The sequence below is a fragment of the Vombatus ursinus genome, unplaced genomic scaffold (assembly GCF_900497805.2).
Source record: "Vombatus ursinus unplaced genomic scaffold, bare-nosed wombat genome assembly UNPS02014973.1, whole genome shotgun sequence".
Lineage (NCBI taxonomy): Eukaryota > Metazoa > Chordata > Mammalia > Diprotodontia > Vombatidae > Vombatus > Vombatus ursinus.
This window is the reverse complement of record NW_020954751.1, coordinates 11102011-11126428: the sequence shown is the minus strand read 5'-3', so window position 1 is coordinate 11126428 and position 24418 is coordinate 11102011. Positions and strand designations below refer to the sequence as shown.

Genomic DNA, 24418 nt, shown 5'->3' with positions numbered 1-24418 from the left:
TATAAATTTATCATAGTGGGTACTATGTGCTAGGTACTGTGCCTTTAAGCTCTGCGGAGACAAAGAAATAGAAAAAGACATTTCTTACTCCCCAAAGAGTTTACATTTTAATGGAGGAAGACAGCACACACAAAGAAGCTGAAAAGTAAGGAGATTCAATGGAAGGGATGCCTCTCAGGGGTATGATAGAGAGTCCAGAAGGGCACAGCCAGGTGGGAAATGAAAAGATGGCTACCATGAGTGTTCTTCTTCAATGGCAACTCTGGGAGGACCTCTCTGCTCTCCACTCTGTGAGTTCAGGGTTGATGTGAATCTTGCAGGATGAAGGGGTTCCCAAGGCAAGAAAGTGGGCAGGAAATGAAGAGATGGCTAGCCTCTCTTTGAGACATATCCGTTTTGTATGAGGGCTTCCTTTTCCACCTTCTCCATTGTGAAGGCAGGATTACACCATAAGTGCTTATTGGCAGAAGCATTTGCCATCAACTGAAGAGGCTTCCTCTTTTTTAAACTCCTTGAACCTTTGAAAAGAACCATCATTCAAATTGCTTCAATGACTGGTCCTATTCTACCTGGATAAGGATGTTGTTAGTTAATCCTCCCAGAATTTCTATTTAAGAAGAATACTCATACTAGCCATCTTTTCATTTCCCACCTGGCTCTGCTGGACTCTCCATCATGCCCCTGAGAGAAGTCCCTTCCATTGAATTCCCTTAATTTTCATCTCCTTTGTATGTGTGTTGTTTTCTTCCATTAAAAAATAGCTCTTTGGGGGTAAGAACTGTCTTTTTCCCTTTTTTTGTCTCCGCAGAGCTTAGCACAGTATTGGTACAAAGTACAAGGTCTGCCACTAGTATAGATTTACTGTCAATTTCCTCCTGTAATTTATTTAACTTTTCCTTCAAGAATTTGAATGTTATGCCATTTGGTGCATATACATTCAGTATTGATATTAATTAGTATATAGAGTGCTATATCAGCTATTATTTTTATTAGTTTGTAACTTTCCCTCAATAAGCGTTTTGTTGTTGTTCAGTTATTTTGCAGTCATGTCTGACTCTTTGTGACCCTATCTGGGGTTTTCTTGGCAAAGATACTGGAGTGGTTTACCATTTCCTTCTCTGGCTCATTTCACAGATGAAGAAACTGAGGTAAACAGGGTTAAGCAACTTGCTCAGTCACACAGCTAATAAGTGTCTGAGGCTGGATTTTAGCTCTGCTCTTCCAAACACCAGGCCAAGAACTCTGTCCACTGCACCACCTAGCTGACCACAATGAGTATATTGTTATATATTCACACGAATTTTTTTTTTAAAGGGGAAGGGAACAAACTTTTAAATTCCTACTATATGTCAGGCATTGTGTTAAGCATTTTACAAATATCTCATTAACAACTCTTGGAGGTAGGTGCTTTTATTATCCCCATTTTAGAATTTAAAAAAATACTGAGGCAGACAGAGGTTAAGGGACTTGCTTAGGGTCATACAGTTAGTAAGTGTCTGAGGTCAGATCTGAACTTAGATCTTCCTGAGAGATCTATCTACTAAGCTACCTAGCTTCCATGGCTTATTTGTGTGTACAGAAGCAGAGCAGGGTGGTAGGAAGTGCACTGAACGGCCTTGGATTTGGAAGATTTGGATCTGAGTCCTGTTCCCACTTAGTCTGTGACTTTGGTCAAGTATACATGTGAGAGGATGCTTGGTCTCCTGGAAAGAGCTCTGTTTTTGTAGGTACACAACCTGTGGAGTCTGAATTCTGACTCTGCTTCTTCCTAATGATGGGGCTTTTGCCTTTAATTAGTTTCTTTTCTTATTTCCTTTCTCTTATCTCATACAAAATGAAGGAACTAGATTAGATGTTTTGTGGTTCCCTCCAGCTAACATTCTGTCCCTTAACCTCTGTTTACTTCCATTTTGTCAAGTGTAAAATGGGGGATAATAACAGCACCTAATTCTCAGGTTGTTGTGGGGGTAAAATGGGTTAATATTTATAAAGCACTTAGCACAGGGTCTGGCACATAGTAGGTGCTATATAAATGCCAGCTATTGTTGTTGTTATTGTTATTGATATTACTGATTGTATGCTGTGGTAAAGTCCTCTGATCAGCCTATTGGTTGCCAAGCCTTACTGATTCTATTTTCACAATACCTCTTGCATCCATGCATTTTTCTGTACCCCCACAGGCATCCAACTTGTTCAGACCCTTATTACTTGTAGTCGACCATTGTAATAGCCACCTAATTGGCCTCAGCTCTCCATCATCTAGTTCTACTATATTTTTCCAATTTTATTTCCTTTTATTTCCATTCATCCATTCCAAATTCCAGCCAAACTGAACTACTAGTTATTCCCTAAACTAGTTATTATATCTACATTATCTATGCAGTCTCATAATCCATTCTCTGTGGCTGAAATGAATGAAAGGATGAAGAGCATTTATTAAGTGCATACTATATGGACTGGTGATATACATAGAAAAAACTAGGCATTATTTACTCTCAGGGTGCTCAAACTTTACTTGAGGGAGGCAACACATAAAAGAACATTGAACTTCAGGGCAGATGGGTCCTTGGGTTCTATTAGTAGTGTCTATGTGTATGTGTGTATGTGTGTGTGTGTGTGTGTGTGTGTGTGTGTGTGTGTGTGTGTGTATATGTATATGGAAGGGCTGGGGGGTGGGGGTGATCTTCCAGGAATAAAAGCAGGGCAGATGATAAGGCTTAGGAATCCTCCATCTCACCAGAAGTATTGGGGATTCCCATCTCCTCCAAGTCATGGGAGTAGTTAGGCAGCCTGAATGGGATCTGGGAGATCTAGGCCTGGGGTGGGGCAGAGAAGGGAGGCAAAGGGGAATGGTGTCTGCCCATATATCCTTCACGGATTCTGAAACTGCCCAGAGAAGCGGGAGGAGGTGAAGGAAAACAAAGTAGGGGGATGCTTGCTCCCGTGATTTCCAAAGGCATTCCCCTTTTTGAAATCTTTGTTTGGAATCAAGTTCCAGCTAAGGTGTCATCTGCTCTGTGAAACCTTATCTTATCACCCCAGTTGTAAGTGGCCTCCATTTCTCCTCAAATCTCCTCATATTTATTTGTGTGCATTTTGTACTCCCAGTAGAATGATTGGAAGCTCATTGGAGGCAGTCTTGGCTCATTTTTATCCTTGTGCCCAGAATATTTCCTTGCATATAGTAAGTGATTAATAAATGTTTTCTGAATTGAATTTTTGAGCTCAGAGTCAGTTTCTCTTCTTGAATAGTAGCTAGCTAGGCAAGTTCTAAGATCCCTTTTAGTTCAGTCTGTAAGCATTGTCTCTATTTTCTGACCTGTAAAAAAGGGATGGATGATAATATCTCATAAGGTTGTTCAAGGCTTAAACAAGACATGTACAAAGCACTATACAAATGTAAAGGATTAATATTTAAGGTAATTGAAGGGAAGAACCATGTCTTTTATTTCTTCTGTACAGCAGAGCAGTCCTCATGGGGGAATGGCTTCATTGCCTTAGGAAGATTATCTTGTCTGCTGTGTGGAGGATGAATTGGAAAGGGTGAGACTGGAAGCTTGGAGACCAATTAAGAGGCTATTACAGTAGTGGAATAGAGAGGTTAAATGAGAGTGGAGGAAAGGGACAGATATTAGGAGGCAGATTAGATAGGATTTAGCTACTGCTGGGTTGATACTGAGGGGCTGTTCTGAACACCTTACTGACTGACTGAATAATCAATCAAACAGGAAATTTGGGTACAATTGCTTGTGTTAGGCTGCTTCCAGCACACCAAAGGTGTGGTCCAGGTGGGATAGTACTGCTAATGGCCACTAGAGGGCAGTTGAGGGACAGGGAAAGATGTGGAGCAGCAAAAGTAAGAGCAGAACAAGGAAAGATATATTCAAGTCTTCTTTAGGGGGATCCTCAAAACTGATACCCATGTGAACTTCCCTTATAGTTCCTTAGAACTCCTATAGAACCTTATAGTTCCACTCACATTGATTTATTGTCTTTGGTTATGCTTTGGGTCTGGAAGAGGTTGCATGGAAAGAGTCATGGGACCTGGCTTTGAATCCTCACTCCATGGCTTGTGAGCCTTGTGATTTTGGGCAAGTCAATTCCCCTTTAGGGGCCTCAGTTTCCTCATTTATAAAATAAGGTGAGCAGAAAAATAAAGTTTTTTTCCTACATCCATCGTTCTGGGCTGAATAACAGGGGGTTGTTAGGAGAAAACTTCTAGGAATTGTAATCTTAAGGAGTGTGTGAAGGGGTCTCCTAAACTTATCTTTTTAAGTTGCCATATTTTCCAGAAACACTAGACCCAGAGCATGGAGGAAGCTCTGAATGTGTCAAGGATAAAGCTCCCCCTCAGCTGACATAATTTGTTGTTGAATCCCAAGCTCTACTCTCTGTGTGTCCTTGGGAGGCAAGATAGGTGCCTGCCAGTTTGTGCCAGGCCAGGATGATGCCTGTGGAGCTGGGGTCCTTTGCAGATAAGCAGATCTGCCTATCTTCATAGCCTTCCTTTTTTCTCTTCCTCTCTCCCCCCCCTCCCCTTTTCCTTCCTCCTGTCTTCTGTCTCTCTTTCCTCCTTCCTTCCTTCCCCCACCCTATCTCATGTACATAATATACACCAGTTCTAGTGATTGGAAGGGGGTGGGGTGGGATTGTAGAATATTAAGAATTGGCAGGCACCTTCCTCAGGGTCACCTAGTCCAGTCTTCACAGAATGCCATATGGTAGACATAAGCAGTCCCACTGATGGCTAGCAGTTTTCACTTTTGAGAAACATTTGAAATGGCCCAGAGAAATTGGCAGCAGAGACCTTAGACTCATACAAATAGTGTTAACTGCTGAAGCACTGGAGGGGTGGGGGGAGGAGTTCCCATGGGAAAGAATGAGGCTTTTGCCATCACCTTACTCCTCCCCGTGGGGAGTGGTCTTGTCTTTTTTTCCCCACCTTTGCTACACAGTTCCCTCTCTCATGTCATGCTCTCTTTCTGGTAACCCCTCCTCCCTGCTATTATAAAAATGTAAACTTCTGTAAAGACTGGGAACCCTTTGGGTTCCACATGCATGTTCATTTCTCTTCTAATAAATTTGGTTTTCATATAGTTCTTGTGACATTATAATTGCCTCTGTTGACAAGTGAGATATGAGATAGCTTATTAATGATGCAGAAGTTGGGGGAATGTGATTGAGTAGGTCACAGGAAGGCCAAGGAAACTCATCAGATAGTATAACTAAAGTAGAGGGGCTTTAAACCTTGGTATTGATTTCTGAAACTCATTCTCCCCAAACTTTTATGTAGATGAGCAGAGAACTAGAACTCCCATTATGAGAAGCAGGATACTCTGCATCTCTCCTTTGTCCTAATAACATTCTACCTTGTATAATGTTTGTTTATATATGTTCCTATTAGTTCCTATCAGTATCCAAAAACGCTTAAGGGTAGGGACTATGTCATTTTTCATAACCGTATCCCCTGTGCCTTATACATCATATGTACTTAATAATTGTGTATGAGGCGTTCAGGGAGGACTAGCACGTCTGGTATGAGGCCTTGCCAAGTCCTTTTCAGGGCTGCTCAACTCTCTTTGGAGTCCACCTGTCACCCAACTTTCACCTACAGCTCCAAGAAGCTGCAGCATGTTTAGCGACCACATCCCAGTAAAACCATTTCAGCAGGTGGGCTAAACCCGGTTGAGGGTAACTGACAGGCCTCAAAACAATTGGTGAGTTAGGGAGATGTCTACCCCAAGCATGTGAAAAGTTCCCCTGGTGGAATGGGTAGATGAGAGCCATTTGTTCCAATGGCCATGAAGGCTGCTGAAGCAGGTGTTGTGGAGTGCTTAGAGCCAAGGTCATCTACTGCATCCTGGGCCACCACCAGTCATCCTGACTTCTGTCTTACCGCTGAACTTCGATGACTTTGGAAGAGAAAGTGAGGCTGATGACTCTGTGCAAGTCTGCCTCACTTAAATCCAGTTCTCATGGAAGTCCAGACACGGCATCAGTGATATCATTGGCCCTCTTCCAAAATGAAGGACACACAACAACAACTTCATGACTTCAGGCTGTGAGGCAAAGAGCACCAGGTGAGGTATGAGAAGCGTGGGTTAGAATCCTGGCTCTGAGACTGTTTTTGCCAGTGAAACCGTGCAGAAATCATTTTCCTTTTTTGGACCATAGTTTCCTCCACTATAACATGAGGAAACTGGACTTGATTTCCAAGGGCTCTTCTAGTCCTTACCTGTCACTAAACAGCCATGTGAACACGCGCACTTCTCAGGTTTATTCATCCGTAAAATGGTGATACTACTATTGCCTTACTTGCCATATATCCTGTTATTTATAGGAGTTGGTTTCACCTGCCTCCTTAATTTATCTGGGAACTCTTTTAGGCAAAGGAAAACAGCTTTGAGAAGTCTGAAGGAGGGGACCAGGAGAAGTTGCAGCACCTTGGGGTGGGGAGGGGAATGTAAGATGATTGACCAAGGGATATGAGCGCCTTTTAGCCTTGGTTTTGGGAGCTACCCTGGTGCAGAGGACACAACAGAGCCTCCCGGCACGGAGGCTCTAATGCTGCTGCGGAGGCTGTCTGTGTGGTTCTGGGCAGGAGAAAACCGTATGTGCAAAATAGGGGCACTTGGACCGGATCAGGGGTTCTTAACCTGGGTCCTAGACTGCTTTGGTAGTCTGGTGAAACCTACGGACCCCAAGATTTTAAATGAATAAAATAAAATACCTAGGGTTACAAAGAAAAACAATTAGTTTTCAAAACAATAAAAAAAAGTGCATGCACTCCAGGTTAAGACTTCCTGGACTAGATCTCTAGAGGCCCTTCTTCTACCTCAACACTCCATAAATTAATTTAGAATTGCACTTCCAGCTCCCTGGCCCCGCCCCCCCAGCCCTTCGAGCTCTAAGAATGTGGGTCCCACGCGACCGCCGTAGAGTTTGCTGTTTCCATGGTAACGCTCCCGTCCGCGGAGAGAAGATTCCGGGCGAGCTGAGCGGGAGCCGAGCCATGGGCCGCAGTAAGCGTTTCCCACGCGCCTTCCCAGCTGTTGGGCCTCGGCTTTGGGGGCCCGAGACCCGGCACCCCCTCCCCTCCGTCAGGCTCCTCACTATGGAAGGGACAGCTCCTTAGGGGTGGGGCCAGGAGGGAGTTCAGGCTGCCCCTCCCTTTCTCCGTGCCCCTCCTGGTCCCTCCTCCCTCCCCCTTCCTTCCCCTCTTCTCTCCCTCCTCTCACTCTCGGTTCCCCTCTTCCCACCCCTTCTCCTCCCTCCCCCTCCCCTTCCTCCTCCTCCCCCCATCCCTTCTTTCTTCCTCTCTTCCCCTTCTCTCCCTCCTCTTCCCCTCTCTCCTCCTCCCGTCACCATTCTCTCCTCTCCTCTCCCCATTCTCCCTCTCCCTCCATCCTCCCTTTCCTCCCCTCATCTCTCTCCTCCCTTCTCTCCTGTCCTCCTTTCCTCTCTTCTCCCTCATTCACTACCTCACCTCTCCCTGATCCTTTTGAATCTTTACTCCCTCATCAACTCCACTGTTCTCCTACCCTTCCCCCTCCCTCCTCCTCTCCTATCCCCTTTCCACCCTTTTTTATTGTCTGTCTCCTCCTCTCCTTCACTTCCTCCTTTCTCTCACCTTCCCCTCCCCCACCATTTCCCTTCTCCTCTTCTTTCGTCCCCTTCTCCTCTCTCCTTCCTCCACAAATCTCCACTCCCCCTTCCCTCCCTTCCCATTGTCTTCCCTCCTCTCCTCTCTCCTCTCTCTCTCCCCTTGTCCCTCTACTCCCACGTTTTCCCTAACCCTTCCCCTTTCCTCTTTCCCCTTTCCCACCTTTCTTCCTTTCTCCTCTTCTCCTTCCAAACACCTCCCTTCCTTCTTTCCCCTTTTCTCTTCCATCTCCTTTCCTCTGCCCTTTTCCCCTTCATCTCCCCTCCTCCAGTCCACCGGTCCTCTTTTCCTCCCTCTCCTTCATCCATTTCTTCTCCCTTGTCTTCTAAAGCTTCTTCACCCCTTTAGGGCAAGGGCTCTTTCTTTTTTCTTTTTCCCCTTCTGGCACAGTCCAGTTACTTAATAAATACCTTTTGAATTAGAGGATCTGGATTTGAGTGCTAGCTCAGCAGCATACTAGAGTGGTGAAAGGAGCACTGAATCTGGAGCCAGAGACATGGGTTCAAGTTCAGGTTCTGCTCCTTACTGCCTGTGTGACCTTGGCCAAGTGGCTTCACCTCTTAGGCCTGATTTTGCTCATCTGAAAAATGACGTGGTTAGACTACAGAGCCTCTAACATTCTAGTGAAGATTCCTAAGGGTACTGGATTCTCATAGAGTACTGGAGAGCATGCCATTCAAGGAACTGAGTTTCAAGGAGAGAGCCCCTTCCCTCTGACTCTTTGATAAGTGTTTCCAAGTTCTGAGGGGATGGTGTACGGAAGAGGAATTAGAATTGTTTTGTTTGGTGCCCAAGGGCAGAACTAGGACCATTGTGTAGAAGTTGCAACTCAACCCTTTTGTTATTTCTTTTAGTTCCTTATTTAATTAGGATGTTATGACACAGTGAATAGAGTGATAGGCCTGGAGACAGGAAGACTTCTCTTCCTGAGGTCAAATCCAGCCTCAGACACTTATTAGCAGTGTGACACTTGGCAAGTCACTTCACCCTCTTTGCCTCGGTTTCCTCATCTGTAAACTGAGCTAGATGAGGAAATGGTAAACAACTCAGTCAAGAAAACCCCAAAAGGGGTCATGAAGAGTTGGATAGGATTGAAAAATGACTAAATAACAAGTAAAATAGAATATATATGACTTAGATACTATATAGGCTAACTTCTACATTTTACAGAGGGAGAAACTGAGACCCTGTCTCCTGACTGAATTTTTACTAATTGTCCCACATGCCTAGAATTCCCTTCCTTTCATCTCCATCTCCTGGCTTTCCTGCCTTCCTTTAAGTCCCAGCTACAATTCTGCCTTTTATAAGAAGCCTTTCCTGTCTCCTTAATGCTAGTGCCTTCCCTCTCTGATTATCTTCAATTTATCCTGCATATGTTTTGTTTGTACATTGTTGCTCATCCTTTGTTCCTGAAGAGGACCAATGGCATCAGGAAGCTGATGTCTTGATTTGCAAGTGCATTATATTTAAGTGAGGCAGGGCCTTACAAAGTCATCAGCCTCACTCTCTCCTCCAGAGTCATCAGGAGTCCAGTGGCAAGATGGAGGTCAGGATGACTGGCGATGGCCCCCCTGTTTATACATAGTTGTTTCTATATTGTCTTCTCTTTTAGATTGTGTGCTCCTTGAGAGCTTGGGCTGTTTTTTGCCTTTCTTTGTATCTCCAGGAGTACGTGGCACATAATAGGCATTTAGTGATAAATGCTTGTTAACTGGTTATCTCATAAGGGCTGGAAATACAGCCTCTCATGACCTAATCCAATGCTGAATGTTATGGAAGCTTTAACCTGCTCCATTTTTTCTGACCTGGACCAGTTTGCCCCTCGGGCAGCCTGATGACCCTCTGCTCCCTGAGGACTGCCAGACTGTTTGGATTTTTACCCTGACTGCATCTCAGAACCCCAAATCTCAATTGATTCACCAGCCTCAGCCTCCCGCAATAGGAGGAAATGCAGCCATGTGCCACCATTCTTGGTCAAAATCCATTTCGGCCATTCGTCTGTCTTCTCCTGTCAGAATCTTTTTGGATACTCACTATCATCCAATGTGTCAAATGTTCTTTCTAGCTATGCAACATTTGCAGATTTGGCTGCATGCCAATGTATTTCTTTTATCATTTTCAATCCTGATGCTAATGAATACAATCCCCCCCCCGAAATTACATTTATATAGTACTTACCTTGCTTGCTTCATCTTATTTGAGCCTTACAACATGCTTGCATAGGTAATATGAGTAGTATTATCACAATTTAGCAGAAAAAAGGGCCTGTGGCTAAGAGATTAAGGGGCTTGCTCACTGTTAATATATCTAATAAGTCATAAAATCATAGAATAGCGAGAGCTGGAAGAAGCCTCAGCCCTGAGCAGGAATCTTCACGGTATCCCTGGCAAGTGGTCTTTCAACCTCTAGTTAAATAACTCTAGTCTTGGGAAACTCCCTGCCATGTGAGCAACCACTTCACTTCTTTATAGCTCTAACTGTGAAATTATAGTGAGGCAAAATATGTCTTTTTTTCTAACTTTCATCCATTTCTCCTACTTGTGTCAGGGCCAAACAAAGTAAGGCCAATTCCCCTCTGTGACAGCCCTTCACAAACTTTACAAAGGGATAATGTCCGTTTAAGTTTTCTTTGAGTTAAACATATCCCGTTCTACCTGTTGTTCTTATGGTATGTTTTCTGGTTCCTTCACTGCCCTAGTTGCCTTCTTCAAGATACATTCCAGTTTGCAAGTGCTCTCCTAAGAACAAGGCTCCTTGAACCAGAGTACAGAGGAACCATAACCTTCCTTGTTTTGGGCACTTTGCTTCTGCAAATACAATTTAAGATCAGAGCACTGCTGAGATTTAAACTGCAGTCTTGATCGATTCCTGGATACAGAGTTTTTGCTTCTAAACATTCCTCCTACGTTCATTGAATAGAAGTGTCTCACCCAAGATCACATGGCTATTAAGTAGCATACTTGGACTTGGGCCTCCTGACTCTCAATTCCATAATTTCCACTATCTGCATGTCTCTTATTTCCCCCTCTGTGTATTATTCTGTTCAACTGGGATCCTTTCTGTTCTCCTCTAGCACTGTTAAACCTCTCTCTTCTTTCTCCTTCCCCAGCTCATTCTATTCTAGTCACTTACCATTCAATTCTGCTCCAACCTTCCCGCCCACCCCCCCATCTCTTGGTCCATTTGCCCTTTCCCTTTCTGTTACAAGGCCTCCTTACCTCTTCTGTCTTTGGCAGTATCAGCATGGATACCTTCTAGTTATTTGAATAAGGAAGGGCATCCTTTTCTTCACTTGGCTCTAGTAGCTGGTTTAGGATTGGTTCTTGTTGGCTTACAGATTGAATTTTCTTTTGTGATTAGGGTGGGTCCCCCTTGATTCAAAACTGTATGCCTCAGTGAATCTTGGTGACTGGACTGAGGAGCCAGTGTTCTGTTGTGAGCAGGGCTGGGCCCTCTGGATTCAAAACTGACTCGCTGGCAGAGTTTTTGATGTAGGTAAGATATTGTCTCACTTTTGGTAGAAAAGCAGAGGAGTTGGGTTTAGATGCTTGCACAAGAGCACATAAGTAGAAACATATGATAACCAGCAATCTTAGCGGGGTGTTGGACTTCAGACAGTCCTTTTGAGGTCTTTCACATTGATCTTGTTCTCCTCTCCTGGTTGGCCACAGAAGAGGTATAGCTTCTTGACTTTTCCCCATCCATACTCTTTGTCTTGGCTCTCTAAGAGGCAATGTGGCATAGTAGAGTGGTGATAGAGCTGAGTGAGGAAGAACCAGGTTCAAATCCCATCTCAGATGCTTACAAGTAGGGCGAGTCACCCTCCCTATGCCCCAATTTCTTCATTTATAAAATGAGGGGTTACATTTGATGGATTCTAAGGTATTGTCTACCTCTAAATCCATGATTCTTTCCTCATCTGGAGAATGGAGCAAAGGGAAAAAGAGGTAGTTAGAAGCCTGCCCTTTGGATTGGCACAAATTGCCAACAATTCATTTCCTTTTTCTCTGTTGGGGTTTAGAAGTCTGCATGGCTCTGTGTTAGGTATGCTAATTTGACCTAGGAATGTTAATTTGTTGTCATCCTCCTTTCAGGAATAAAAGTACATCTTAAATGTTTTGTATTATTAAGTATTCTATTTTTATTACTTAGGAATCATTTCTGAAGATGAGTATTTAGCTAATGATTTCGCCTTGTATTCCATATGCTTGATTACTACCAGAACATCTCTTTTACTTTTGAACGAGGTTATATCTATTTTGTGGGTTTGTGATTCTAGGTACTCTGATGTTCAGTCCCTGCCTAGAAGATTCCAAGAATACTGACCTTCAGAAGATTTAGGATGCAAGATCTATTACATTCTTTCCCCTCTAACCTCTCATTAGGGTTAATGATACAACCTATTCTCTCCCTGTCAAACTTTTCTTACTTTAACCCCATCCTGGCTGTTGTCTCTTTACCTCTGTCTCCAGGACCATTTTCTTTGTTCCCTGTTCTTATCACAGATAGCTCCTAGTGTACCCACCAGTTACCATATCTCTAGACTTCTCCTTGACATCCTGACAGCCTCATTCTGTTTTACTTTTCTCCTAGCTCTTTTATGTCCTTGGCTTCATCCCAGCCTCACTTCTCCCTCACCAGTGTCTGTTCCAGTCCTTATCCCTACACTCTTCAAAATAGAGTTCTTTTAGTGTCACCTTATACATTTCCTTGTTACTTTCCTACATTATTTCCCAGGAGAAGATGTAAGGAATTTTGAATTTTGGGTTTCAGGGAAAGAGGCAGAGAGAGGGAAAGGTAGATTTACTGTTTGAATGTTGTCAGTATTGGCCTAGCCCATGGTGATAGAAATTTGGTGAATAACTAATTCTTGTGCTCTCCTGCACTTTCACATATTTGTTTTTAATTTGTTTGTTTCAATTCCCTGGATTTACTTAGTTCTTGTCTTATAAAATGAGAATATTGTTTGTTTTATAAGGCTATTATAAATAGTTGGGAAGGAAGTAATTGATCAGAATCAAGAATCATGGAATTCTAGAGCAGGAAGTGACTTTAGGCATCACTTGGAATGAGTTCATGTCCCTCTTCCGGTACTTGCCGCTTGTGTGACCTTAGGCTTCAGTTTCCTTTCCCATCTACTTGGATTGGATGACCTTTGAGTTCCCTTATAGCTTCAGCTCATAAAGTTACTTCATTTCTCTGAAACTGAGGCCATGAAAGGCAGAGACTTGCTGTGGTCACAGAATGGCAAAGCAGAACCAAGTCTCAGGTATCCTAACTTTCTTCACTTTTCTGGTTCTTAGAAGAAACCGAAGAAAGGGTGATGTGAATCCTTTTCAGCGCATCTTAAACATAAGATCATGAGGGTCCCTTACCCCATGTAATAATACTCCATTTAATGCTTGTAAATGAATGAATGAAAAAATAGCACTTAGTATGTGTAATGTAATGCCTGCTAAGCTCTGGGGCTACAAGTAGGAAAGCAAAAGACAATCTTTGATCTCAAGGAGCTCACCTTCTAGTGGGGGAGACAACTCATGGGAGATTTCAAATGGAAAGCTCCCATGGTTCCGAGGGAATAGCAGATAGCAATGCAGCTTTAGTGTTTCCATGGATAAAATACCTGTTGATGATTTTAAATCATTTGACAGCACCAAGGACTATGCTGTTGAGAACTTTTATTTTTGTGCCTATCCGTGGTAGCCAAGGAAGTAGGGGCTTCAGCACCTGCAGAAGCAGTTGCCAGCTTTAATTTCCCCAGGGGTTGCTTCCCTGGATGATGGAATGGGAAGGGGGCTCTGGCATTCTAGGAAGTCTGAGGGCTTACCTGCCCAACAGCGGCATGATTAGGAGTTGGTGATACAGGTGGGTTCCTGCTCCATAATGATTGCTCCCTTTGATTTTAGTGACCACCACGTGAGAATTTTTATTAATGGACAGTAAGTTTATAAGAAAGATATCTTTTCATGCAGGGTATACCAGAAATTTTAGAGCAGTTTTATGCTTTAAAAGCTGATGAGTTCTCACTAAGACCTTTGGGACATCTTGTATATTTAGATAATCTGTTTAATATATAAACACAAGTATTATCTAAAGAAAATTATTAATGAGATAATCTTCATTCTACATTTTGGATTAATAGTCAAATTAGGGTCTTTTAAAAATATTGTCTGGCCCACAAAAATTATCCTACAGCTTTATATAATCTTGTTTGCCTTTGTTTTTACTGTGTAACTTTACACAAATACTGAACTTTTAATTTTAAAATAGCCTCAAAACTGGAAAATTTCTGCTCTGTTTTATAATTTACCTAGTTGTCTAATGAAGCTACTTTAGATAAATATAGTGAGTTTTCCAGCAAAAGAAAACACTTTGTTCTCTGTACTAATTTTAAGAAATCAATGTGAGAGGCAAACCAATATTCTCCTGATGATGCTATATAACTGTGAGTCAGAAAATTCCATGAACTGAGAAAAAACCAAAACAAAACAAAATTTCAGGTGGCCCAGAAGGCAATGGAAAAACACATGGTGATTATAAAACAGGTTACAGCATATTACATGAGACATAGCATAAAAGACATCATTAAGGATTAAGGCAAGAATATGTAAGATCAAAAGAAGAGCTGGGCTAGTTAGAAGTCGAGAATTTGGGACAGAGCCTTCATAGAGTCAAAGAATCATAGAAAACTCACCAGCATGGGGGATCTGTTCTGGAAGCTTTATGGGAGGCCCTGGCTTAGGACCTCTTAGTATGGGCAGGTGGGAAGGGCTGTCATCTGCCTCTTTTGGGAAGGCTTCTTATGCTTTTGGTATCACAGATCCATGCATGTATGCAGGGAAGCCAGAAAAGCAGCCTGGTGGCCTGTAAAAGCTTGGGACTCAAGGTCTTGGTTCTAACCCAGCCCTGTCCTCAGGAGCCGGTAACATAGAAAGCCCTTTAGCAATACTTGTTAATTAATACGTGAAGTGAAGAAAACCCTTTCACTTCCCTGAGCCCGTTTTTCTCCTATATAAAATGAAGATGCATGCCCTGCAGCCCTGGCAGGGTTGGGTCTGAGGATCAAATAAAATTATGTTATTTATTTTAGTCTAGCTGGACCAGTGATTTCACCAGGGTGGGGATTCCTGGTACGGAAGCTCCTACTTCCAATGGAGATCACCTTGTCTATTTTCACTTGGAGTTTTAGACAGTTACTTGGTACTTGGAGAGATTGGGTGTCTTTGTCTAGTGTCACACAGCCAGTGTGTTTTAGAGGGGGAACTTGAGCCCAGGCCTTTAATGTAAGGCTGGCCATTCATCCATTATACTATACTGCCTCCTAAGATAATACAAGGTGTCCCAAAGGTCTTAGTGCAGCTTTAAGCTTTAGACTTGATGGATTCTTGTTATTAAATGTTCATGTGGGACATAGAAATTTGAGATCTATTCCAATTTAGAAGTGATTCTTATCAACTAGTATAAAGTAGTCAGTCTATAAGCACCTATTATGTGTCAGGCACTGTGCTAGGCACCGGGAATACAAAGGCAAAGGACAATCCATTGCCCTCAAGGATTTTGCAATCTAATGGGGAGACAAGAAGCAAACAAATATGTATAAACAAGGTATAAACAGGATGAAAGGAAATAATTAACACAGGGAGGCAAGGCACTAGAATTAAGAGGAATTGGGGAAGGCTTCCTGAGGAAAGTGGGATTTTAGCTGGGACTTGAAGGAAGCCAGGGTAACCAGGAGACAGAGATGAGGACAGAGAGCATCCCAAGCAAGGGGAATAGCCAGTAAAAAATGCCTGGAATCGAGAGATGGAGTGTCTTATTCTTGGAACCACAAGGAAGTCAGTGTCAATGAATCATAGAGTAGATTAGTGGTGGGGCAAAGTAAGTTGTAGGAAGACTGGGAAGGTAATAGGAGGGGGTTCTAGGTTACAAAGGGCATCAAACAGAGGATTTTATATTTGATCCTGGAGGTGAAAGGGATTCATGGAGTGGGGGAGTGAGATGACATGGTTTGACTTGCATTTTAGAAAAATCACTTTGGCAGCTAGATGATGGACAAGCATGAGGTGAGACTCATGTCAGGGAGACTAACTATCAGGCTATGGAAGTAATCCAGGCATGAGGAGATGAGGATCTGTACCAGGGTGGTGGCAGTATCAGAGGAAAGAAGGAGGTATGTGCTAGAGATGTTGCAAAGCGGGAATCAACAGGCTTTGGCAACAAATTACATTAGGGAGATGAGAGAGAGGAGTTAAAGATGGCACCTAAATTTATAAGCCTGGGGATTGGGAGGATGGTGTTGTTCTCTATGGTAATAGGGAAGTTTGGAAGGGGGGAGGCTTTAGGAGGAAAGATAATAAGTCTAGTTTTGGACATGTTGAGTTTAAGATGTCTATTTTGAAATGTCTTAACAGGCAGTTGGAGATGTGAGGTTGGAGGTAAGCAGAGAGGTTAGGACTGGATAAGTAAATTTGGGAATCATCAGCATAAAGATAATAATTGAACCCAGGGTTGCTGCTGAGATCACCAACTGCAGTTGTATAGAGGGAGAATAGAAGACGGCCTAGGATAGAGCCCTGTGTGATACCAGAGTTAGTAAATGTGACTTGGAATAAAGATCCAGCAAAGGAGACTGAAGATAGGAGTGAGGGCAGTAGATGGTGGGAATTAGGGGAATGATTCAATGCTAAGGCTTGACTAGGGGTAATCAGCAATGATAAGGGGGTAATTACTTTAGAAGAAAGTAGTGTAGACTTGAACTAGTTCATCAAGGGATAAAGATGGGGAGAGGAGCAGAGAATGGCTAGCTCAGGGGTGATGCCCAGGCTGGTGGTCACTGTGGATAAAGAGCAAAGTTTAGTTTTGGAAGGTAGAGGGAGAGGTTGAAAGCCAATAGATTGATCTGATAAGGGAATTTCAGAGTTTATAAACATGGGGCACTTGTGGGTAATGGCCAGATCAAGGGTATGATCCTCTTTGCCTGTGAGGTGGAGGAGGAGGTCATGGGAAATGAGGAAGTTGAGGAAATGGGAGGTTAGAGTGTTAGAGTAATGGAAAGAATTCTGGATTTGGAGTGAGGTGACCTAGGCCTGGGTCCTATCTCTGATCCTTAACTATCTGTGAGATTCTCTCTGGGCTTTATTTTTTCTTAACCTGTGAAAAGGGTGGTATTGGACTAAGTTACTTCCAGGTCCCTTTCCGGTTTTAAATCCTGTATAGTCCAATGACCTGCATTCAAATCTTGGATCCCAAACTTATTAACTGTGTGCCTCCTTTATAGTCCCAGTCTTTTCATCTGTAAAATGGGGACAATAATATCTGCATTGTTTATTTCACAGGTTTGTTCTGAAAAGATCACTGCATAAACCTTAAAGTGCTACAGAAATAACATTGTTATTAGCAATGATAAAAATAACAAAATTTTCTTCTTTTGATAGTTAGCAAAATGTTTATTGGTACAGAGGATCCAGGTTAAGTTTGGTAGTTTTTCCAAACCAAAAGCTCAAGAAATTAAGGATTATTGCATTGGCCTTAGATTTCTAGGACTAGCAATTGACCCTTTTTTCAAAAGAACAAGGGACTTTTGATGCTGATACATTATTACATAATGCAGACCTAACTTAATTCCTTCCTTCCTCTCCCTCTTTTGCTCACTAGAACTGATATCACTATTAGGCTCTAATATGTATTGTACTTCAAAGTGCAAACAAAAATAGATTTTATATATATATACATATATATATATATATATATATTTTTTTTTCCTTTTTGGTGAGGCAGTCAGAGTTAAGTAACTTGCCCAGGGCCATACAACTAGTAAAGTGTCAAGTGTCTGAGGCTGGATTTGAACTCAGGTCCTCCTGATTCCAAGGCCCGAGCTCTATCCACTGTGACATCTAGCTGCCCCCACAGATTATATTACTCTAAGAATTCTTTAATTCATATATTTTCAATAAGTTGTCCTGTCATTATTCTGAAATAGATTTTATGGCTCTTTCAAGTTCCTACTTCTGTTATATTTATCCTCACAATGTTGCCAAATCACTGGACCTTGATTCTGTAGTTTATCTGTAGAGATACACTACTTCAAAGTATTACAACAAAGCAAATTAATGCTCATTGGCATTTTCAGTTTGTTTGTTTTTTTTCAGTCCAGAACTAAAAAAAATAATTGTTTCAATCCAGTGATTTCATTAGCATGGGGAGCACCCAATGTGGAAATTCCTTGTCAGAGGTAGATTAGCAATTCTGCCATAACTATTAATTTTAAAGTTGCCAGGGGCCATTCAGAGGCTGAGTTATATGCTCATGGTTAGGCAGCTATTATGTATAAAAGGCAAGAAACATTCTAATTACAACTAATAATGTCAAATAAGTGTTTCTCAGAACTGTGAAGACCCAAATTTGCCAGTGGTCATAAATGACAGTTTGAAATGAGAAAACAGAAAAAAAAAATTTGAAGACATAAGGACTCAAAACACCAAGTAGTCCAGGGTCCTTAATAGAGGAAGAAATAGCCCAATGTGCTTTTCTAGCCCCTGAAAACAATACCATTATCCCCAGAAGGAAAATTAATATTTACTTCAGTATAAGATGTTTAAGAAAGCCAGAAAGTATGGGTCACATTTTAGAAAGGTTCCTTGATAAAATTGTTATAATAAAAAGAGTATTAGTTGTCAAAGGAGTATGCCCCAGTTATCTGGACAGTTGACTCATTTAGGATATCTCATTTGCTAATGCTGCTGAATAAATGAGGTATTAACTATATATCCAAGAAATAAGGCTGAGACAGTCCACCTGTTCCAATATACACATCAAGAAAGTGTACATAGCATAAAAATACTGAACCTTAAAGCTCTGAAATTCTTTTCTCTCTGCAACATTAACAGAGTTCCTATTTTGTTCTCTTTGTCTCTTTTTGAAAGAAGCACTAGGGATAGCTGTTTATGGTACTTAGAATTAATTGCCTTTTATTCTATATCTCCGATTGAGTGTGGAAAATTAAAGGGAGTGAACACTAACCCCCCCACTCAGAAGCCACCAGGTCTTTGGCCCACAGACAGAAACGGTTCTGAAATATGCTAAAACAAGTGCAGCTAGAGTCCAGCTGACACCAAAGAGCAAAAACTGAGAAACTCTCCTTTTCCTCCTATTCATCTTCCCCATCTTTTTTCTCTTTTATATCCTTACGTGTCAGCGGCCTCAGTCCCGACTGAAATAATAACTTGAAAAGAATTTTTTTAATAAGGTTAGATTGGATTTCTCAATAGAACTCTCTGTTGAAAAGGGTAAATATTTGGGGAAAGTACCTCTAATATCCCTATCATTTATTTAATTAAATCTATGAAAATAAGGAAGATTGTGACAGGGTAAATCTTCAAAGACTTTATTGGGTCCATATGTGACTTGGAGCTTTGATATTTTAAATAAGGAAAAAAAATGAAATTCAATAAGTTTTTTATGAAACCTTTTCTATACTCTATTTTGTTTTGTCCCTTTCTATTTTGTGCATTAAATGATCACTTCTATTACCACAGTCCCATGAGGTCAAATTAACATATGCGAGATATTTTGAGATCTTTGTCTAAATGGTCTCTCAAAAGTGCAGATGGGGAAGGATGGAATATGTGATAATTTATGAAAGCCTTTCAAAGTTGCTTGTCTTTCTGGCATTGTTATTGTTTAAATTGTTCATTTCATGCAAGTCTTCTCAGAGGTGTTCTCTGAAACCATCCTTTTCATCATTTCTTATGGCATAATAGTATTCCTTTACAGTCATATACTATAATTTGCTCAGTCATTCCCCAATTGGTGAGTACCCCCTTAGTTTTTAGTCCTTACCTTCAATAAAAGAACTACTGTAAATATTTTTTGTACATATGAGTCCTTTTCCTCTTTCTTTGATCTCTCTGGGGTGTAGGCCTAGCAGTGACATGGTTTAGTAACTTTTAAGGCATGGTTCCAAATAGCTTTCCAAACCTTTCTGACAGAAAAGTGATAAGCTCACTCTACATTATGAGACATACATATTTTTGGGCATGTCTGATGAGGGAATTTGTTTTGCTTGGTCTGTATATTTATTACAAGGGTTTTGTTTTTTGTTTTTCCAATGATGGGAGGTAGACGGGAGAGAAAAAAGATTTTTAATTGAAAAAATTAAATTAAAAATAATATATGGAAACAATGCTTCTTAAAAAATGTAACTGATCTAAATTGGATAGATAAAATTATAAAATGCTTTCAGATTAAAACTGTGAAATACTATCATTTTCCAATTCCATGTAGGTTTTCAGGCATATTTCTTCTAGCAGAATCTGTTTTTAGAACTAATGTTTGCCATTACAGAGGAAACTGTGTTGTGAAACAATTTTTGGAGGTGCTGTAAAATGGTATGCTACAGAAGACTCTGGCTTAATATAGTATAGTTCATAACAGAACTACTGGGAAATTTCAGATTTTAACAGTCCTACCTTGCTCTGTGATTTTCCATTTTCTTTTAATCTATTTTAATTATGTATTACAACTACCTTTGGGTGGTCTTTTCTCTTTTGTGCTGAGTGTTTAAAAAAGCCGCACCTTTTGTCTTTGTGAAATCTGCAGTTTGTGCTTTTTTTCCGGGGGTGGGGGTTGGTGTGGGGGGTTGTTGGTACCAGAGATTTTGTTTTCTCAAGCCTTTGATAATTGCTGCTGCATAAAGCTATTTACTTCTGTGTGTGAACTTGGTAGGGCACTCACCAGAAGCCTCATGATCAGCCTTATTCCACAAATTGATAGCTCATCAGTTGTCAGGTTACTCAAGTTGGCCCTGTTCTGACCAAACCCTTTGAGTAAACAGATCAATGTTTGTCCATTTCAGGGTAATATACTTCTGGAGACAGCAGCCCTAGAAAATCTTGACTAGCCTCCACTAGCCTTAAGTCATTCCCAGGATTGAGAAGCCTGCTTAGTTCTGTGAACTTTCCTGGGGTTTACTGCACATTAATAAGAAAAAGTTGTCAGCTGTAAGTTGGCTACAGGGGAATCTTATTCTGCATATTGCATCATCTTCTCAGTATGTTAAACTAGTTTTCCCTTGGCGTTTTTAGGATGAGAGATATTATAAGAACAATCTTAATTATCCAGAGCCATTGTTGCTACATGTCATTCCCTGGTAGATGATCTTCTAGTCAAACGTAAAAACCTTAGTAATGAAGTAAGCTGAGAATTTAAATCCTATAATGTTCCCTAGTCACATTCAACATAGAATTGATTCTGAGGACTTTCACTCACATGCTTTTCATCACTCACACTGTGCCTATACCTTTTGAGCGTATATGTGCTCAAAAAATGCTGCCTCTTTGTTCTTTCTGTAATGCTTGCATTTTTATTCTCCCTTACTCACCTATAACCATACTATACTTCACCATAACTAAATCCATCAAGGACCTGCACGTTAGATTGTCATGCTAAACAATGATTTCTGGACCATCTTAAAAGTGTTGTTTTTTTTTTTAAATAGTCAGGAGATGGTTAAGATTGTAGATGACTGTACAAATGCTGTATTGTCCCTTGACTGTCTTTCACCAAGATTTCTCAACCCTGAAATATCATGTTAGACATCATCTGATCAAAATCATCGTTTTGTGACTTTCAATATTTGGTCCAAATAGCTGGCTGTTGGTTAGTCAACACCTGTCATTTTTGTCGCAGTCTTGCTATTTCAACTCAACTCTATAATATATTATTCTTTGCATGGAGATGAAGAGTAAGAGATTGGCACCTTTTTATTTATCTTGTGCAACTAAGGAATGATATGAAGTTATCCCTAAACCGCTATGATGCCATACCACCCTTTTCATTTGTTTCTCAAATATCTCATTTTAAAGTCATTTAATTATTTATTAATAAGACCTCTTCAATGTATCCTCATTCTTATTGATGTGTTGGCTCTAAAGAGATAAGTAAAAATTTCACAAAACTTGAGATGTGCTCCTTTTTTCTTTATAAACCTGGAAAATGTGGTATCTCCATATTAGCATAGCATCTTTAATTTTTGTCAGTTTATCTTTTCCATTGTATCACGATTCATCTCCATAATATCATTCCTGTTCTGATTCTTGTCTTCAACAATGAAAAGCCTTATCTTTAGTGTCATTGAGTCTTTAAAAAAAATGCAAACCCAGCCCAACCCAACCCAACCACTTCTCTGTTTTCCTAGATCAGTGACAGTCTGGTGCTATACATTAGAGTAGCAGTGTTTGGCCAATCTCATCTTCATAGGTCCTTTAACTGATGAAAGGGTTTTTTTTTTTAGTTGTTTTTTAAAAAAGTTTACAAAAATTTATTTATTTTTAGTTTTCAACTCATTTTAGTTTTCAATCTCATTGGTGTTATTTTATGATATGTGTATATATATATATATGTGTGTGTGTGTGTGTATGTGTGTGTGTATACATATGTGTGTGTATTTATATTTCCAATGACTATGGTTGATTTGTATACATTTATTTCTACCTCATACCTTCCCTCCCATGGAATGTAAGCACCTCAAGAAAGAGTCTTTATATCCTCAGTGCCTAGCACAGTGCCTGTCATATTATAGGGCTTATGAAATGCTTGGCGAATTGATTTGGATTTTTCTCCTGCCTGCTGGGCATAAAGCTTCCATAAGCTTTTGAGTTTTAAATTTTCTCCTCCTCCCTTTCCACCTCCCTCCCCAAGAAGGCGTTCAATCTGATATAGACTCTACATATACATTCCTATTAAACATATTTTCACATTAGTCATGTTGTAAACAAGAATTAGAACCAAAAGGAGAAACCACAAGAAAGCAGAAACAAAACAAAACAGAAGGAAAAAAAAAGAGCAAATAGTATGCTTCGATCTGAATTCAAACTCCACAGCTCTTTCTCTGGATGTGGATAGCATTTTCCATCATGAGACCTTTGGAGATGTCTTAGATCCTTGCATTGCTGAGAAGAGCTAAGTCTATCAAAGTTACTCATGGCACAATGTGGCTGTTACAACATTCTCCTAGTTCTGCTCACTTCACTCAGCATCAGTCCATACAAGTTTTTCCAGGTTTTTCTGAAGTCTGCTTGCTCATCATTTCTTATAGCACAATAGTATTCCATTACATTCATACACCACAACTTGTTCAGCCATTCCCACCCCCCGCAATTGATGGGCAGCCCCTTAATTTCCAATTCTTTGCAACCACAGAAACAGCTACTGTAAATATTTTTGTACATGTGAGTCCTTTTCCAATTTTGATGATCTCTTTGGGATACAGCCCTAGAAGGGGTATTGCTGGGTTAAAGGGTTTGCACATTTTTATAGCCCTTTGGGCATCATTCCAAATTGCTCTCCAAAATGGTTGGATCAATTCACAATTCCACCAACAATGCATTCATGTTCCAATTTCCCCACATCTTCTCCAACATTTATCATTTTCCTGTTTTGTCATGTTAGCCAATCTGATAAATGTGATATGGTACCTCAGAGTTGTTTTAATTTGCATTTCTCTCATCAGTAGTGAATTCGAGCATTTTTTCATATGATTATAGATAGCTTTAATTTCTTCATCTGAAAACTGCCTGTTCGTATCCTTTGACCGTTTATCAGTTGGAGAATGACTTGTATTCTTATAAATTTGACTTAGTTCTCTATATATTTTAGAAATTCCCCTATGTTTATCAGAGACACTGGTAAAAGTTGGTTGCATTGGCTTTGTTTGTGCAAAAACTTTTTAATTTAATGTAATCAAAATTATCCATTTTGCATTTCATAGTGTTTTCTAGCTCTCATTTGGTCATAAATTCTTCTGTTTTCTCTTATTACTAAAGCTAATGTTTCTAGTACCACATTGAACAACAGTGGTGATAATGTACATTGATCTTATTGGAAATGCTTCTAGCTTATCCCCATAACATATAATGCTTGCTGAAGGTTTTAGGTAGATTCTACTTATCAGTTTAAGGAAGACTCCATTTATTCCTATGCTCTCTAATGTTTTTAATAGGAATGGGTATTGTATTTTGTCAAAAGCTTTTTCTGCATCTATTGAGATAATCATGTGGTTTCTCTTAGTTTTTTTGTTGATATGATCAATTATGCTAATAGTTTTCCTAATATTGAAATAGCCCTGCATTCCTGGTATAAATACTACCTGGTCATAGTGTATTATTCTCATGATAAGTTACTGTAATCTTTTTGCTAATATTTTATTTAAAATTTTTGCATCTAGATTCATTAGGGAAATTGGTCTGTAATTTTTTTGCTCTGTTTTGACTCTCCCTGGTTTAGGTATCAGCACCATATTTGTATCATAAAAAGAATTTGGTAAGACTCCTTCTTCACGTATTTTTCCAAATAGTCTATATAGTATTGGAATTAATTGTTCTTTAAGTGTTTGATAGAATTCGCTTGTAAATCCATCTGGCCCTGGAAATTTTTTCCTAGGGAGTTCAGTGATGGCTTGTTCAATTTCTTTTTCTGAGATGGGATTATTTAAGAATTTTACTTCCTCTTCTGTTAATTTGGGCAATTTATATTTTTGTAAATATTCATTCATTTCACTAAGATTGTCAAACTTATTGGCATACAGTTGGGTAAAATAGTTTCTAATTATTGTTTTAATTTCCTCTTCTTTGGCGCTGGATTCACCTTTTTTCATTTTTGATTCTGGTAATTTGGTTTTCTTTTTTAAAATTAAATTAACCAAAGGTTTATCTATTTTATTAGTTCAATAGTTTTCTTAATTTCAATTTTATTAATTTC

The 24418-nt window shown here is 40.3% G+C and overlaps 1 protein-coding gene across 2 annotated transcripts in view; it reads left to right on the top strand.

Moving 5' to 3' along the window:
* LOC114030675 (protein tilB homolog) overlaps positions 1-24418 on the top strand; it is a 211032-nt gene that overhangs the window by 100097 nt on the left and 86517 nt on the right. The window contains exon 1 of one of the 2 annotated variants that reach the window (XM_027845529.1): positions 6979-7022. The exons of the other annotated variant lie outside the window; for it this stretch is intronic. Coding sequence (XP_027701330.1) covers positions 7013-7022 — 10 coding nt within the window. The 5' untranslated portion in view covers positions 6979-7012. Of the gene's footprint in view, positions 1-6978; positions 7023-24418 lie in introns of those variants that run through there. 2 annotated transcript variants of the gene reach the window in all.